The sequence below is a fragment of the Brassica oleracea genome, chromosome C7 (assembly GCF_000695525.1).
Source record: "Brassica oleracea var. oleracea cultivar TO1000 chromosome C7, BOL, whole genome shotgun sequence".
Classification (NCBI taxonomy): domain Eukaryota; kingdom Viridiplantae; phylum Streptophyta; class Magnoliopsida; order Brassicales; family Brassicaceae; genus Brassica; species Brassica oleracea.
In genome coordinates, this window is record NC_027754.1 from 41,734,187 (window position 1) to 41,750,014 (window position 15,828).

At 31.3% G+C, this 15,828-nt stretch overlaps 1 protein-coding gene and 1 pseudogene across 1 annotated transcript; both read right to left on the reverse strand.

Annotated features, from left to right (window-relative positions):
* Window positions 1-2,721: 2,721 nt before the first annotated feature.
* LOC106303333 lies at window positions 2,722-9,758 on the reverse strand (annotated as a pseudogene).
* A 779-nt stretch (window positions 9,759-10,537) lies between these two features.
* Window positions 10,538-15,301, reverse strand: LOC106303334 (cytochrome P450 71A16-like). The gene is given in 5 exon segments (XM_013739631.1): window positions 10,538-10,879; window positions 12,619-12,900; window positions 12,994-13,488; window positions 14,995-15,165; window positions 15,167-15,301. Coding segments are annotated over 5 exon segments (1,425 nt in total).
* Between the last annotated feature and the right edge of the window lie 527 nt (window positions 15,302-15,828).

Genomic DNA, 15,828 nt, shown 5'->3' on the forward strand with positions numbered 1-15,828 from the left:
CCCTTTTGGTCATTTCATTATGCACGTTTTACATTTCTAAAACCTATTTTTTAAACATCTTTGGTAGCCACCAGGCAGAGGATCTTTTGATCTATTGAGAAATACACAAAAACTCTCTTGAGAAGTTCATCATTCTGTGTTCTTATCTATTTCCTGTGTTTCTCTACATGATTAATCTGAAATCCAATATGGGTTTAATAGGAATCATGGAGATTAGTGAGTAATCATCTTTTGAATTCATGGGTTAGGGAGATTAAGGGTGATTAGGTTAGTTCTATGATGTTTTAGTGTAGATCATTCTTGTTCCTTGCTAGTAGAGTATTCCTAATGCATCTTCTGAGTTGTCCACTCAAAAGTTGATCAATAGACATTTCCCACCCAAAAGGTGTTTGACGAAATGCCTGAGACAACTCTCCTAGGCTTTTAGTATACTTTGCCAAAGACATTTGTTGTTAAAGGTGCTAAGATAGCTAATAGACTTGTTAGTAATGATTGCTTTCATATTATTCAACCAAAGACATTTGATGTTTGAGATATGTTAGCAAATGAGCATTCATCTAGACATAGAGTTTGCTTAGAATTGTGTCTAGGCTTAAGGTTGATAGTTTGATTGATCATTTGCCATCCTTAGTTCAATACTTGATCACCCAAGGTCTAATCCCTATGCCATGAGTTCTCTTTTCCCTTAGTAAAGAAAGTCATTTCATTTATCATTAATCATTAGTTTAGAAACCATCTAAATCATTGGTTGCACTTAGATTAAGTGAATACTTGCATTCTCATTGCTTTGATATCCCTCAGAACTGGTTCGACAATCACTATACTACAACATTTGTCTTAGGAGCCTCGAAAACTCTTAACATAAGAAGGTTGCTATCATGATCGATAATAAGTCAGCATTAGCATTGACAAAGAACCATGTGTTCCATGGACGTAGCAAGCACATTCACCGGCGTTACCACTTCATCCGCGAATGTGTAGACAACGAGCTGATTGAAGTACATCACGTGGCTGGGACTATGCAAAGAGCTGACATACTGACCAAACCGTTGGGAAGATTGAAGTTCAGAGAAATGAGAAAACTCATAGGAGTAGAGGATGTGACAAAGAAGGATTTCAAGATGATGGGGGAGAATGTTGGATCAACTTGAAATCAAGATAAGCTTGACCGAGATATGGTTAGGATAAGTTGAAATCCTGATATTTAGGAGCTATCTAAATATCGTTGTTGTATTTAGGAGCTATCTAAATATCGTTGTTGTTATCGTTTAAGGTTTTGGTTTTATAAATATGGTGACATCGAGTTGTGATACACCATAAGTTGTGGAGCTTTAGTTTTGAGTCTAATTTTCTAAAGCTTGAAGTAAGTTAATAAGAGAGTAATTCTTATTGAAGTTTGGATTGAGTTCTTAAGTCTTGTCTAATTGTTTTTCAACACACACAACACAAGTAGGAAAGACAACGAGAGGGAATTTGCGACAAGCCTCTATACCAGCTGCCTCGGTTAGATCAGGCTTATCAACTCCATGTCCGACTTTGATGTTCCAGTCAAAACGTTTTACAGTATTTGCCAGTGACACTTCAACCAATACCAATGCTAATCTGATTCAAGAAGAAGAAGAAGAAGAAGAAGAAGAAGTTGAGCTTGAAATGGGTTAGTTGGAATAAGAGTTAATGGGCTCACGAAATAGGCCCAAATAAGAGAATGAATATAAGGTTAGATTCCAGAGATTTTTGAGCCTATAGGAGTTGTTGGAGGTTGTTAGAGTCTAAGCTTGGGATGTTACTTGTGTAAGTGAGTCTAAGAAGTAGAAGTAAAAGGTCACCAATGTGTCTAAGTAATGATGGCTTCTAAGAAGACTAATATAAGAATGAATGTGTATGTGATGTTGAAATGTACGAGAAACTGAATGAAAAAGAGTGTTGAGAAAAACATGTTCTTGCACAAGAAAGATAAAACAGAGTATACAAACAAAAAAGAGACAAATCTGAATAGTTCAGCAAATATACGCAACTGTTAACTTTTCTTTCGACTCATGATCTTGTAATCTGTGTGATATCCTAACATGTCTTGTACACAGCTTCCATCATCTCTGGGTCTTCAGGATATACCCTCACTACATGTCTTCTGGTAAGGATCAGTGTCTGGCAACTTGGCAAGGCTGGTACCCATTCGTATATTTACAATGAATCGGCTCAGCTCGGTACTTAATTCATTTGATTGGATACTTTTGGTTCTAAACTGGCCTAAACTGTACCACCTTCCGATCTCCACGTCTACCTAGGATATCCACAAGTACAGCAGTTAATTAACTAGGTTTCAGCACTAAATATAGCATTTTACTTAAATTCATTAGACCATCTTCAATGGTTTACTCTATTTTTTTTTCTACAATAGAGTAACTCTATAATAGAGTTGGATGTTGCTCCAATGGTACTCTATTTTAGAGTGAAAAATAGAGTGATGAACAAAAAATAAAAAAGTTACTCTATAAATGGAGTAAAAAATAGGTTTACACTATTATAGAGTAGAAAATAGAGTACCGTTGGAGCAACTCTATTTTAGAGAGAAAAATAGAGTGAGGTTGGAGATGCCCTTAAAAAAAGAAGCCAGCAATATAACAACATACAATCTTTTGTGTTTTATTAAAAGCCATCTGATCGATCAAATGGTAGACGGTGAAAACAAAGCAGAAAGCACATGACGTTATTAAAGAAAAAAGTCATGTAAAAGATAAAACATTTGCCAAAGTCTTTAAAGACGGATCTGATCCACGAACATAGAAGTCATGTACTCCTTAATTTTTCCTTGGGGATCTGTGTAACCTTCGTATCCATTGTAGCAGACGTGGATCATGCGTGCAAGATCAATGACTGCCTTAAGAACACAGTGTCGCACACCAGTTATTGTCAAGAACTCTTCATTTATTATCTTATCAGCCTCTCCAACCATTTTATTAAGCTCCCTAAAAGCTTCATTTTCGGAAACTCCATATTGCTTCATATAACAGCTAACAGCATTGGTGACGTATCCTCTACTAATGTCATCCTAATTAAAATAGTGTATGTGTAAGTCGGGATGATAGATAGAACAAGAAAGTATACATACCCGATATGTGAAGAAATGGTTTACGCATATGTACCTGGAAACCAGTTATATCATCCATAAGACGACCTTTGACACATAAAGATTGGACGATTTTTGGTCTGGACTTCAGCCATTCAAAAGCTTCTTTTGCAGCCATCTTTCCCTTAGACATGTATCGACTTGCCAAAGTCGCATACACTGCGACTTCCACCTCACCAACTTCCATGTACTCCTCAAAGCTAGGCACGTGATAAACTAGGCCCCATTTTGCGAGATCAAAGTTGGCTTTCACATGTGTCTTGAACTGCATGCTCAATAATATAGATCTGCGTTACGTTACAACACTAAATGTAGTTTTCTAAAGTTATTTTGAAATAATGATAAACGCATGACCTTTCTTTTCCTTGAAATATAATCCTGCGAGTTCAGTTGAAAGTTATTCCAAAGCCATATGACCGTTTGTTTTGAAACACCAATACTTTCATTAAATAAAAGAGCTTAAAGCCCAGAAGATTCAAAGTTTGCAAGGCAGATCTTTGCTAGGGCATTTGCAGGCCCATTTGAGTTTCTAGGGACGAAAGAGAAAAAGCAGAAAGTAAACGAAGACGCGAGGCCGGCGATGTCCGACAGAACTCCGTGGAGTTCCAATGAACCTCGATTCCGGTTGATTGCTCTAACGAGCACTTGAGAATCTGAGCGTACCCAGATATGAGTGAGATTGAGAGATCGCATGTTGGAGAGCCTCCCTAACAGCTAAGGTTTCTGCAAGAAGTGGGGAGGAGACATGCGTCTGAAGTTTCGATCCCCTGTTTACTTCCAAGGTAGATGGGGATGTGAAGATCCAGCTGATTCCTACTGTAGTTGAATCCGATTTCCAAGTCGCATCTGTGTTACATCGGATGGCAGAGCTCGTTTCAATCGAGAGATGCGGAAGTGTGTTGGTAGCTGCTCCTCTTATCAATTTAGGTTTTTGGGCAACTCCTTAGCTGGATAGATTGTTTTGTTGAAGGTCTCCTGTGGTGATATATCCTATTTTGGAAGAGGAGTTGATTGCGGGTACACCAGATAGACCAACAGATAGACCAACAAAGCCAGAGATTTATGGAGACGCCATACGGTGGAAGGTTCTTCTTCCTCTGTGAGCCTACCAGGAGGGCTCGAAAGGAGTTGAGGGCATTGTAGTCCAGATAGTCCTCCCAGGGTCCTAGGGTCCAAACTTCTTGTGCAAAGCGGCAATGGAAGAGGGCGTGTAGAGTGATCTCCTGACAATTGCACTGAATGCAATTCGTATTCGACGAGACTCCACGCCGTGTTAAGTTTTCACCTGTAGGGAGTGAATCTTGAGCCGCTTTCCACAGGAACATCTTTAGCTCCAAAGCCATATGACAGTATATTGATATACTACTAATAATAAAAAGATGAGCCCTTTGTCTTGGGGAGATAGTGATGCAAGTTGGCAACCAAAGGCAATAACAAATGTTCTGGAAAAACAAATGTACGAGGAATATTTGGTGTGTGTGGTGTTTGTGGCTTAACTTACTGCTAGTTACAAATATGAATATGTTTGTTTGTATTATTAATATATCATCAAATAAAATATTTTCTCTCTATCTCTCTTACTCTAGGTTTTTTTATTTTCTAGTAATTAATTTAGGGTAATTCTCTCAAATAGTTTTTTTTCAAAAAAATTATGTCACAAAAAGAGCCCTCAAAAAATAAAATGACTAAAATAGTCTTTTTATTTTGAAAATTTTAATATTTATTTTTTATTTTTAAAAATTTGAACTCATCCCAAAACTCAGTCCCAAAACCCAACATTTAACTCTAAATCCTAAGTCTTAGATGAGTTAACCCTAAAGGTATAAATGCATATTTACCCTTGCATAAAAACATCTTTTGATCATTTTTCTCTTTGAAAATCTACTTTTGTGAAAATAAACTAAAAAGGCTATCTAGAAGAATTTCTGATTTTTTTATGATTTTTTTTTTTTTTGCACAAATAGGAAGAGAAAAACTAGGAAAACAACGATTAATAGCTTGTGAAGATATTATTATCTCCAAAAGGATATTTGAAGAAAAAAAATGAGAGACAAAATGAATAAATGAAAAATGTGAATTTGTATTTCCTTAAGCTATTATGAAAAACGTGATTTTTCCCATAACAAGTTAAACAATATTCCTATCTTATCAATTTTTGCATGGATGTCATTTATTAAATGAAAGATATATTTTATTTTAAATTTTAGAGTTAGACTTAAATTTTGTAAAATTATATATCCACATATATCTCCTACAAAATAATGTTTTATGTAACATTTAAATTAAGGATAAAACTGGAATCATGAAAATTGTTGATAATATATCTTTTTAAGAATAATATGTCACATCACAGTATTTTTCAAAATTGTTTTTCATTGACAAATTAGCACAATTATTAAGGAAAAAATAATTAGTCAGATTAGTTTAGTTTCTTAAGCGTATTACCCTTGATTGTTATATGCATGCTTATGTCCACGACTTAATCATACCAATACAGAAGATAGTTTGATTGCTTTACCACTTCCTTTGAGGCGCTCACGTTGTATGATCTTCCTTGTGGCCAAAGTTCTCTTTCAAACTCTTCGAAAGTATCTATCATAAAGTTCAACACGCATTTCAATAATCAGGCTGTTTATCCATGGTATGCTCGTGAGCCCACCTGTACAACATCTTCAGCATCATCATCATCATCATCACTATAATAATCATTGTTTACTTAATTTTTTGATACCTTTCCAAGCTATTAGCGAGGCCTTCAGCTTCAGGAAGAGATGCATATCTGTCAAATGTGTCATCTAGAATCACTAAAATGGTGAAGTACTTAACCATTATAATCCTTGCACGTGATAGTTGTGGCTCAAAGCACATCGCTTGTGCAAAGAAATGATTTTCGACGATTCTGTGTCTGAAGTAAGGTGGTAGCTTGGATTCAAACTCTAGATCATTGTACCATCTTGCATCCAAAGTTATAGGTATTTGATTAGAATAGTTTCTGTAAAGAATTGTAATTCAAGTCCATATAAATACCATTAATGTGAAGATATGTTACATACTCTGTAAGGATTTTGAGTTCGTTAAGGTATTGGAGCTGTACTAACTTGAAACTGATTTTAGCGAACTTGAGTAGCATCTCGTCATGATCTTTTTCTTGTTCATAGGATGAGATATACTCCACTGGGAATAACATCTCCATATTTCAGTGCTGAGGTAGAGTAAGAGCATTTCGAATACGTACTGAGAGATGAGGCGGGCACGTTCCATCAGCAGCCAGTGACTCCAAGTGTCTCGATGTAAATATCAATGCTTCGTCCATTATATAATCTTTTGTCGTCCGCAAATAAGCAGCTTCATACAAGCTCAACATACCCTTGGCATCTCCGACAAGAGATTCTTTGAAATTTCCGTTGTCCTTTGTTTGTCCTTTGTGAATCTCCTGAATACATCTATTAATCAAAATGGATCAATTTGTTACACTTTAAATAGTTATAGACAACAAACACTTCTATGAGTAGAATCAAAAGCCTAGCTAGGTAAGAGTCTCATTTACCGGAAGATATATGGTGACCGTATCGTATCTCCTAAAAACCCAGAAGATGATTGACACTGTGTACAAGTCATTTTCACCTTCTATCATCTCCTCTTTCTTTTCGAAACCTTCTTTTAGAGTCTCATCTATCTCGTCCTCAAAGTGATGTGCAAGGCCAAGGCTCACCAACAAATATATCATAAGAAGTCTCTTCTTTGCTGAATCGATCCCTTGGTAAGACATGAGCGCCTTCTTCACTTTTGGCTTTAGTACATCGATTTCTTTCCTAAGCGCATCAATTTCCTACAAGTAAAACATGCACGCATGTGTTCACCTTCTCTAATCAGTGTCCGCCATCAGCTTAGAGCGTGTAAATCATACTAGTACTTTAGGGGCCACAAGCTCTAAAAATCTGTTGTAGTATAATGAATTAATAATCCTTGCTCTTCTATCCTTCTATGAGTGTCATTGGTTCAAATATTCCGTCCTACACATTTTCTAATTTTTCCTTTTATATTACGGATCGGCCGTTAAATATTATTTTCTTGGCTTGGAGCCACCAGCTCTGTCTCTACTCTATATACCTGATGATCAGGGTATATTTATAAATATATATATATACACACACAGTATTAGAGCCAGACCAATGATTTGATGGAACACATAATTAATAATAATATTATACCAATATAATAAAAGTAGATAATTTATTAATAACTATAATGAACTGTTAATAACAATAGAAAAACAACTAAAAACTGTGAAAAATAATAATTACAAAAAATTTCTCCATTTCATGACAAATTTCAAAATGTAATTTCTAAAATTATATCAGTTATAATAATGAACTACTACAGATAATACTAATTAGAACATATATACAAAAGTATCCTTCAAATTTACATGTATATATATATATATAAAAATATGTCAATATTATACATAATTTTTTTGTGGTTATCATACCATAAAGAACTATACTCTAAAATATTAAAGAAACTGAATGGAGTGTTATTATTTGAATATAATTAGAATTATTCATTTATTAACAGTTGCAAATGCCTACTATCAATTATGAAATGTGCTTTAGAAAAAGCTGAAAACTCAATATGAAAATGTGATAGAAAGACTATGGAAAATAAAGAAAAGAAAAGATATGCTAGCAAGAAAAAAATATTAACAATAAAACAAAAGTAGGAAAATGCTACCACAATAGCTAAAGAGAGATGCAATACAAGTAAACGTGTCAAACAGAACATTAATTTTACTGGAAAAAAATATAAAGTGGAAGCTTCGAACTCTGTAGGAGCTGAAATTAACTAAAGGTATATCTTTACCATTTTCTGTCAAGAAATGTGAATTTATTTTCAAGGAAATAGCAAAAGATACGAGAGATCTTGAATCTAAAACTGCTAAATAAGTAAAATTCTATTTAAGAGTCTTAAAACACTAAAAAGATCCTTAAATATATGATTAAGGTTTAATCTAGTTCTAAATTAAAGAAAAGATTAAAGCTAAGAAGTGAAGAAATATCAGTGAGTTAGGTCCACCAATTGTAAATTTTATAAAGTAGCTGGGGGCACATGCCCCCCAACTTTATAGACCCGCCCATGGATAATACCAGCAGTGGCGAAGCCACATGCACCCATGTGCACCTACTAATTTTTCAATCCCCTATATATTATTTGTGAAACATTACAACTTCTTTTTGTAGCTACGTGTCATCACTAGGATGATTCTTAGAATTATTAGAGAAATGGGTTGGTCCATCTAATTATATAATAAGCTTTTTATTAAACTAACCATAAATTCATTATTAATGTCATTTATTATTTCCTTAAATAAAGATTACGGAATTGCCTAATGTGGGTAAAGTATATATGACAATTAATGATTTTGAATAATAAATATCTGATAAAAAATGTATCTTCTATCAAATTTTTTTAATTTAAAACTATTAAAATAATTTTAAAAAAACACAATAACCATATTATAAAAATTATATTTTTTACATTTTGAATTTTAAAAAATGACTGTAAATTACTAAAACTATTAAAAGCCTCACATTCAAATTTTGCGATCCAAGGTTTAAAATTTTTGTTATGACAAAATACAAATGATTACAAAATCATATAAGTAAAAGTCTAATTTAATTAATCATTAAGATTTAAAATATATATGTATATATATCATTCTAAATTAAACTATAAACCATATTGAATAAATAAATATTTTAGTTTCAAAATTTACTTTGAATAATTTTTTTGATAAAAGTTTTGAACTAACATTGATAAATGTTTTTAAATTATCAATTACTAAAATTATTAATCACACAATAAAAATTTTGTTATCAGTAATTTAAAGTTTTTGCTAGTAAAAATACACATGATAAAAAAACATATGGGTAGAAAACATCATTTAAAAAAAATAAAAAAATAAAATAGACATTAATATTAAAAATATATTATGTATATTAATATCATTTAAATTTAATTACATATCCTATCACAATTTTTTTAAAAAATGTTTGGATTAAAAAAATTGATTTATACGTTCGCACCAATTTAATTATATATGTAATAGTTACTGACTTTTAATTATTCAATATATATTTATTATTTCATAATATGTAAGAACATATAATACATAAAATAATTTATATATATAATGTTTATCCCGCGCAAGGCGCGGGTCTTAATCTAGTTTTTGTTATTTTGGTACGTAAAATGAAAGAAACTTATTAGAAAACTATTTTTATTACATCAAATGTTAAATATATTTTATGCACCCGTAAAATTCGCCCATTAACATACTTACGGAGACATCGACAAAAATAGAATGAAACTGATCAGTCCATGGAGAAGGTAGCAATTCCTTAAACGTGCGATTGCTTTCTTGATCATCACAAGTCATGGAAGTAGTTGCCTTCAAACGAACAAACTTTGGAGGCTTAGTGGGAACCGACATCAGCGGAAAGCAAGAGAGTTTGTTTACTGGAAACAAGTTGTGATTTGGAGAAGGAAGAAAGACTTGAGATCCATGTTTTGGCCCAAAACTGCTATGGATTTCATTTTCACTACCATTGATATGTAACACATCACACATGTTCATTATCAAATTTACAGGCACGGGGTATTTGTTCATCCGACCACAAATTCATGATTCTCACATAAGACATATGTAAATAAAATTTATTTAAAACAAAAATAGTACGCTTTGAAAAAAAAAACAAGAACAAAAAACAAAATAGTATGCATATGATCGTATGATTAAGGCACGTGCACCACATACCAACTAAAAGAGGGCACTTCGGACAACACCAACAGAAGGTACGTGACATACGGGTTACATGCACAAATAAAAGAATATATCACATATCTCAGTATGCATGCACAAACAGACAAACTGGGACATGCATACTACAGATGTGAATATGTGATACTGACTGACACATCACATTTTAAGCCGAAATATGCCCTCTTATTAACTGTCAGACAAAAAACTACAAATATCCCTTAAGAACTGTACAAAAATAAGTTTAATAGTACTCTCAAAAAATAAATACTGCATATAGAGTACACCGCTAACTTTTTTATAACGATATAAAACTAATGAAACTCTATGTTTTACATTTCAGTATAATATCAATCGTCATTAGTCCGTCAAAGATTATGAAGTTGCAATGCAGAGATATTTTTTTGTAACATGTTAAAATGTTATATTGTTCTTACAGATAACAGGTATACAACATAGATAACAAAAGAAAACAGAAATCTTTTTTTTTTTGGGTCAAAAGAAAACAGAAATCTATAATTCAAAGTCACTCTTACATTAATAGAGTCAAGAGACGGGTAACAAAAACGACCAGGAGTTGCAGAAAAAGTTTAAATGGGGAACACAACAGAAGTTGGAAAGACAATAAGAGGGTATTTGCAACATGCCTCTATACCAGCTGCCTCGGCTAGATCAAGCTTATCAACTCCATGTGGTCCGACCTGGACTCTCCAGTCAAACCGTTTCACAAGGTTTGCTACTGTCACTTCAACCAATACCAATGCCAATCTGATTGCAGGACATAGTCTTCTACCTGATCCAAAGGGAATAAATTTATAATCTTGTCCTTGAAAATCCAAAGATGAATTTAAATGTCTCTCTGGCTTAAATTCTTCTGCATCTGGTCCCCATGTTGCATTATCTCGTTGGATTGCCCACGCATTAATCATCACCTGTATTGGAATTTCTTACAAAGTTATTAGTTTTAACATTAATTTTGTAAAAAATAGTAGTATTAATATTTGGGTATATGGTTTTATAAGACCTAATATAGAACGATAATATTTTGCTTCAGTATTTACAATTATTTTTAAAGACTGAAATATTATATTGTATTACAGTAAAACCTCTATAAATTAATAATGTTGGGACTTTCAAATTTTATTAATTTATAGAAATATTAATTTACAAAAATTTTCTTTTTTAGATTTTTTTTTCTATTTTTGAATATTTTATCAATAAAATAAGAAAATATTTGATTTTATCATATATAAATTATTAAAATTTTGAATTTTGACTTTCATATTATTTTTTATCTTTTTTGGGGTATATTTTTATGTTCTTAGAATTGTTATGTGGTTTTCGATATAATTTTACTAAATATTATCAAAATATATTAAAATATTAAGAAAAATAGTAGTATTTTCATTGTGAATATAAAACCAACAATATAATGTTTAGTTTGTACTTATATAAATACATATAGAGATAGATTATTAATTATGATTTTAATTGGACTATATATTTACATGGGAGTTTTAAAAATATTATTATCTTATTATTTTATCGATTTGTGTCATATTTTACACCGGTCCAAGTTGGGACCGAGAAAATTTATTAATTTATAGAGATTATAAATTTATCGAGTATTAATTTATAGAGGTTCTACTGTAGTTTGCACTAAGAAAATATACACCTTACAATATTATTTGCAAAATATCCTTTTTTTTTGTCATTTGTGTTACAATTTCCAAAATAATCAATTAATGGTGGTCCAGAGAATTATACTCCCTCCCTTTCAAAATGATCTATGTTTTAGAAAAAAAAAATTTTCTACAAGATTCATATTTTACTTTTTCAAAGTATGTAATAATAGTAATTGTAAATTTTAAAAACATTAATTGTATTTACTGAACTTTGATTTATTAAAAATCATAGGAAATAGCTAACACGGAAAACAATACATTTATTATCAAAATTTTATGTGTTTTCTTAATAAGTGTGAAAACTTTAGAATATACTCCCTCCGTTTCATAAAGAATGTCACTTTGACATTTTTCACACATATTAAGAAAATGATTGAATTGGATTTAAGTTTTTATTAATTACACATATTCAACCAATAGTATTTTAGATAAATAAAATTATTTATAAAATCAATGCATTTTTAATTAATATTGAGCTGAAAGTTGTATTGGAATTCTAAAATGACACTCTTTTTATAACAATAAAAATGTTAAAATGACACTTAATATGAAACAGAGAGAGTATATCATTTTGAAACGGAAGGAGTATTATTTGATAAAAAATAATTTTATGTTTTCTTCTTTTAAAAGTAAATACTATAAAAAATTTATGTTTCGCAGGATTAATGGGAGCAAGAAACACAAGGGCGTTTAACACCACTTCACTCGGAAGTTGAAGCCCTTATCTGGGCAATGGAATGCATGAAGAACTTAAGGCAGTATCAGGTTACGTTTGCAACACATTGTTCTCAATTGGTGAAGATGGTTTCGGAATCAGAAAAATGACCAGTATTTGCAAGTTATTTGGAAGACATCAAGATTCTGAAGAGAAGTTTCAATTACTCAGAGCTCATTAATATATCCCAGACACTTAATACAAGGGCGGACAATCTTGCATAGAGTGCTAGGCAGCAATGTAATACGCAACACGTATATAAAGATGTTACCTGTGTGCCTGCAGCAATGTCATATCCTCTTAATCTGACATCTTCGCTTAATAGTCGGGGTACTATTATTGAAAGTGGCGGATGTAAACGAAGTGTCTCCTTGATTATAGCATTTAAGTAGTTCATCTTTTCAACATCTTCCTCATTTACATATGAATTATGCGCTGAAACGGAACAAATCTCGTCTCGAAGCTTTTTCACACATTCTGGATGTCTCACAAGCTCTGTCAATGTCCATTCTAGTAGTGACGAAGTTGTTGCTGTTCCCCCTATGAACATGTCCTTAAAAAAAAAGATAAATATGTTGATTTTACACAGTGGTTTTAAATGATTCATTCATAATATTACATGATAAAATATTTAAATGTGTCTTACCAAAATGATGAGTTTTATGTTGCTTCTATCAAAAACGAAGGGCGTCGTCTGCTCTCTTTGAATCGATAACAACGTATCAACAAAACCTGATCTTTTTTTATCTACATCTAAATCATGTTCTTGCACCACCTTTTCCAGAAAGTCATCGAATGTTTTACTTACTTCTTCTGCTTTACCGTCCAATCTGCGGATCCAATCTATCCATGCCAAACTAGGAATGTATTCCGCTACAGGGAATGAGCCAAATACCCGAGAAAATGTCCTCACTACGGTCTTGATATCGACTGTGCCTTCGTCACTACTATATTTTCTTCCCAAGGCAACTTTACTCATTACATCGCTTGTTAGGGTGATAAAAAATTGGCTAAGGTTTACTGTAGAAGAAGATGAACTTGCTTTCTCCAACTTTTCCATCAGAATATTAATCTCTTCTTCTCTCTCTTTGTCAAAGGACCGAACCATTTTGTTGGTCAGAAGATGCACTATGCATAAACTCTGCATCCAAATGAGTTAAAGGCGACATTAGGATATATCATTAATAGGTTATTTCTACGTATTCTATATAAAATTAAAACTCTATAATTTAATGTTTGATAAAATAATAAAACAATCTATAAATAAATTTTATTGATTCCAATTTATCCCAATTCAATATATGACATAATTTGATAAAATGATAAATTTTAGAAAAAAATTTTGCTAAGAAAATGTGGTTTTTCCTCTTTGTCAGAAACCCAATCATTATAAATAATCTATTGAAACCAAACGGCGGAGGGACTACTAGACACTCCTTTACCACTATGTCAACAGCTTGTTGGTAATTTTAGATATGCATACGTATATGATCTCATTAAAATTATAAATAAATAATTAATATTTCTAAATTATATATTTAATATTCATAATGAATTTTATCTCAATATTTTTACAAAATAAAAATATTTTGATTTTTTTATTATTATATTATATTAAAACACCTTTATATTATAAAGTACATATTTGTATACTCCAAATTATCATAAAAATAATATAAAGACTAAATTTAATTTTAATATAAACCGTGAAAATAGTTGTCTTTTTTATTTTAATATAAACTATGTAAATATAAAAACTTGTAAATTAATGATTCTATAATTTATTATCTCTTATATATATTAAAAGAGAAGCATTATATCATTTTACCTATGACATGTGTCGTTACTAGAATACTTCTTAAAGTTTCTAGAGAAATATGTTGGTCCACTAAACATATATTTTATACTTTTCATTAAATTAACCATTAAATTAATTCACAATCTACAATTATTATTATTTTATTTCCTTAAATAAAATCTACGGAATAAGCAAAAGTGAATAAAATATATATTTGATTAATGATTTTAATGATTAAAATTTGATAACAATTTACATATCTTTCATTATTTATAATTATATATTATTAAAATAAATTAAACCATCATATTAACCATATAATAAAATTTAGTTTTTTCGTATATGTTATATTTTGAATTTTTAAAACGGTTATAAATTACGAAATTTGTTAAAATTCTCACATTGTAAATTTTATGATCTATAGTTTAAATTTTTTATTATAATAAAATAAATAAAAAATCATATGAGTAAAAATAACATTTAATAGATATTTAGATTAATATATATAGGGCGAATGGGCAAAGTTAGTATTAAACAATTATTAGAATATACATTTCATTCCGCGCATGTGCGCGGATAATCACCTAGTAATATTATATTCCTAACATTATTATTTATAGATTTTAGATCATATGGATAACAAAGAACGATTTATGAGTTGTGAGGAATTGTCGTTGTGGATATATTTGTTCGTTGGCCACATTAGATTATGTGACAAGAAAAACTTGACTTTTTAGTTTCTAAATTTTTTTTTTGATTATAAATTTAGTTTCTAGAGATAACATATATTAGATTGAGTTTAGACATTAAATTTTACGGTTATCAGAAAAGAATTAGAAAAGTGAAAACCTTCATATTCCTCCAATATTCGCCATAGGGGGCAAAGACAATATCTCGCCCACCTTTCATAACTTTCTCCATAGCTTTGGTTATAGGGCGGTTGGCGAATATACGATCGTGTGTTTTCATAACGTCATGAGCTATTTCAGCAGAGGAGACCACAAGGACGGGGACACGGCTGGTGGATGATGGGAAGCCGCCACGGAGACGGTGGTGGGACGTTAGGTTTGGTGGTGGTTGTTCGTTTGAAGAGTCGTTTTAGGAAGAGAAAGGCCAATAAGGTGGCTAGACATAGAGAAATTAAGATCATCTCCATTTCGTATTTTGAATGTTAATAGTGATTTGTGGATCTGATCGTGCTCACGACTATTTATTTTATTGGGGGAGGATCCCTTACCTGGCATATCTATACTAGCAGGATCCTATTGTCATAATTACCTTAGGGGCATGTTTCCTTCACTAACATTGCATGTTTCATTAAGGGCAATTAAGTAATATTAATAACAAATCTATATTGGGTCATTATTTTTGGATCCAGCCCAAATCAAATCTCTCTTGGACCATTTGGGCCTATTAAAAAATCAGATTCAATTCTCACCTTTTTTTTTCCTTTGGACCATTGAGTCCAAGTTCAAATAATTTTTTTTCAACTATTCTTAATTATTATTTTTTTCTTTTCTTAATATAATTTAAGCATTCATAAAAATAATTGAATTTTTTTATTGAAAAGTATAAATCTTTATTAAAAGTATATAATTTTTTAATTAAAATATTAACCCCATAATAAAATTAATTTATCAGAGTTATACCAACTTAATTCATTAAAAAAATAAAGTTTAATTT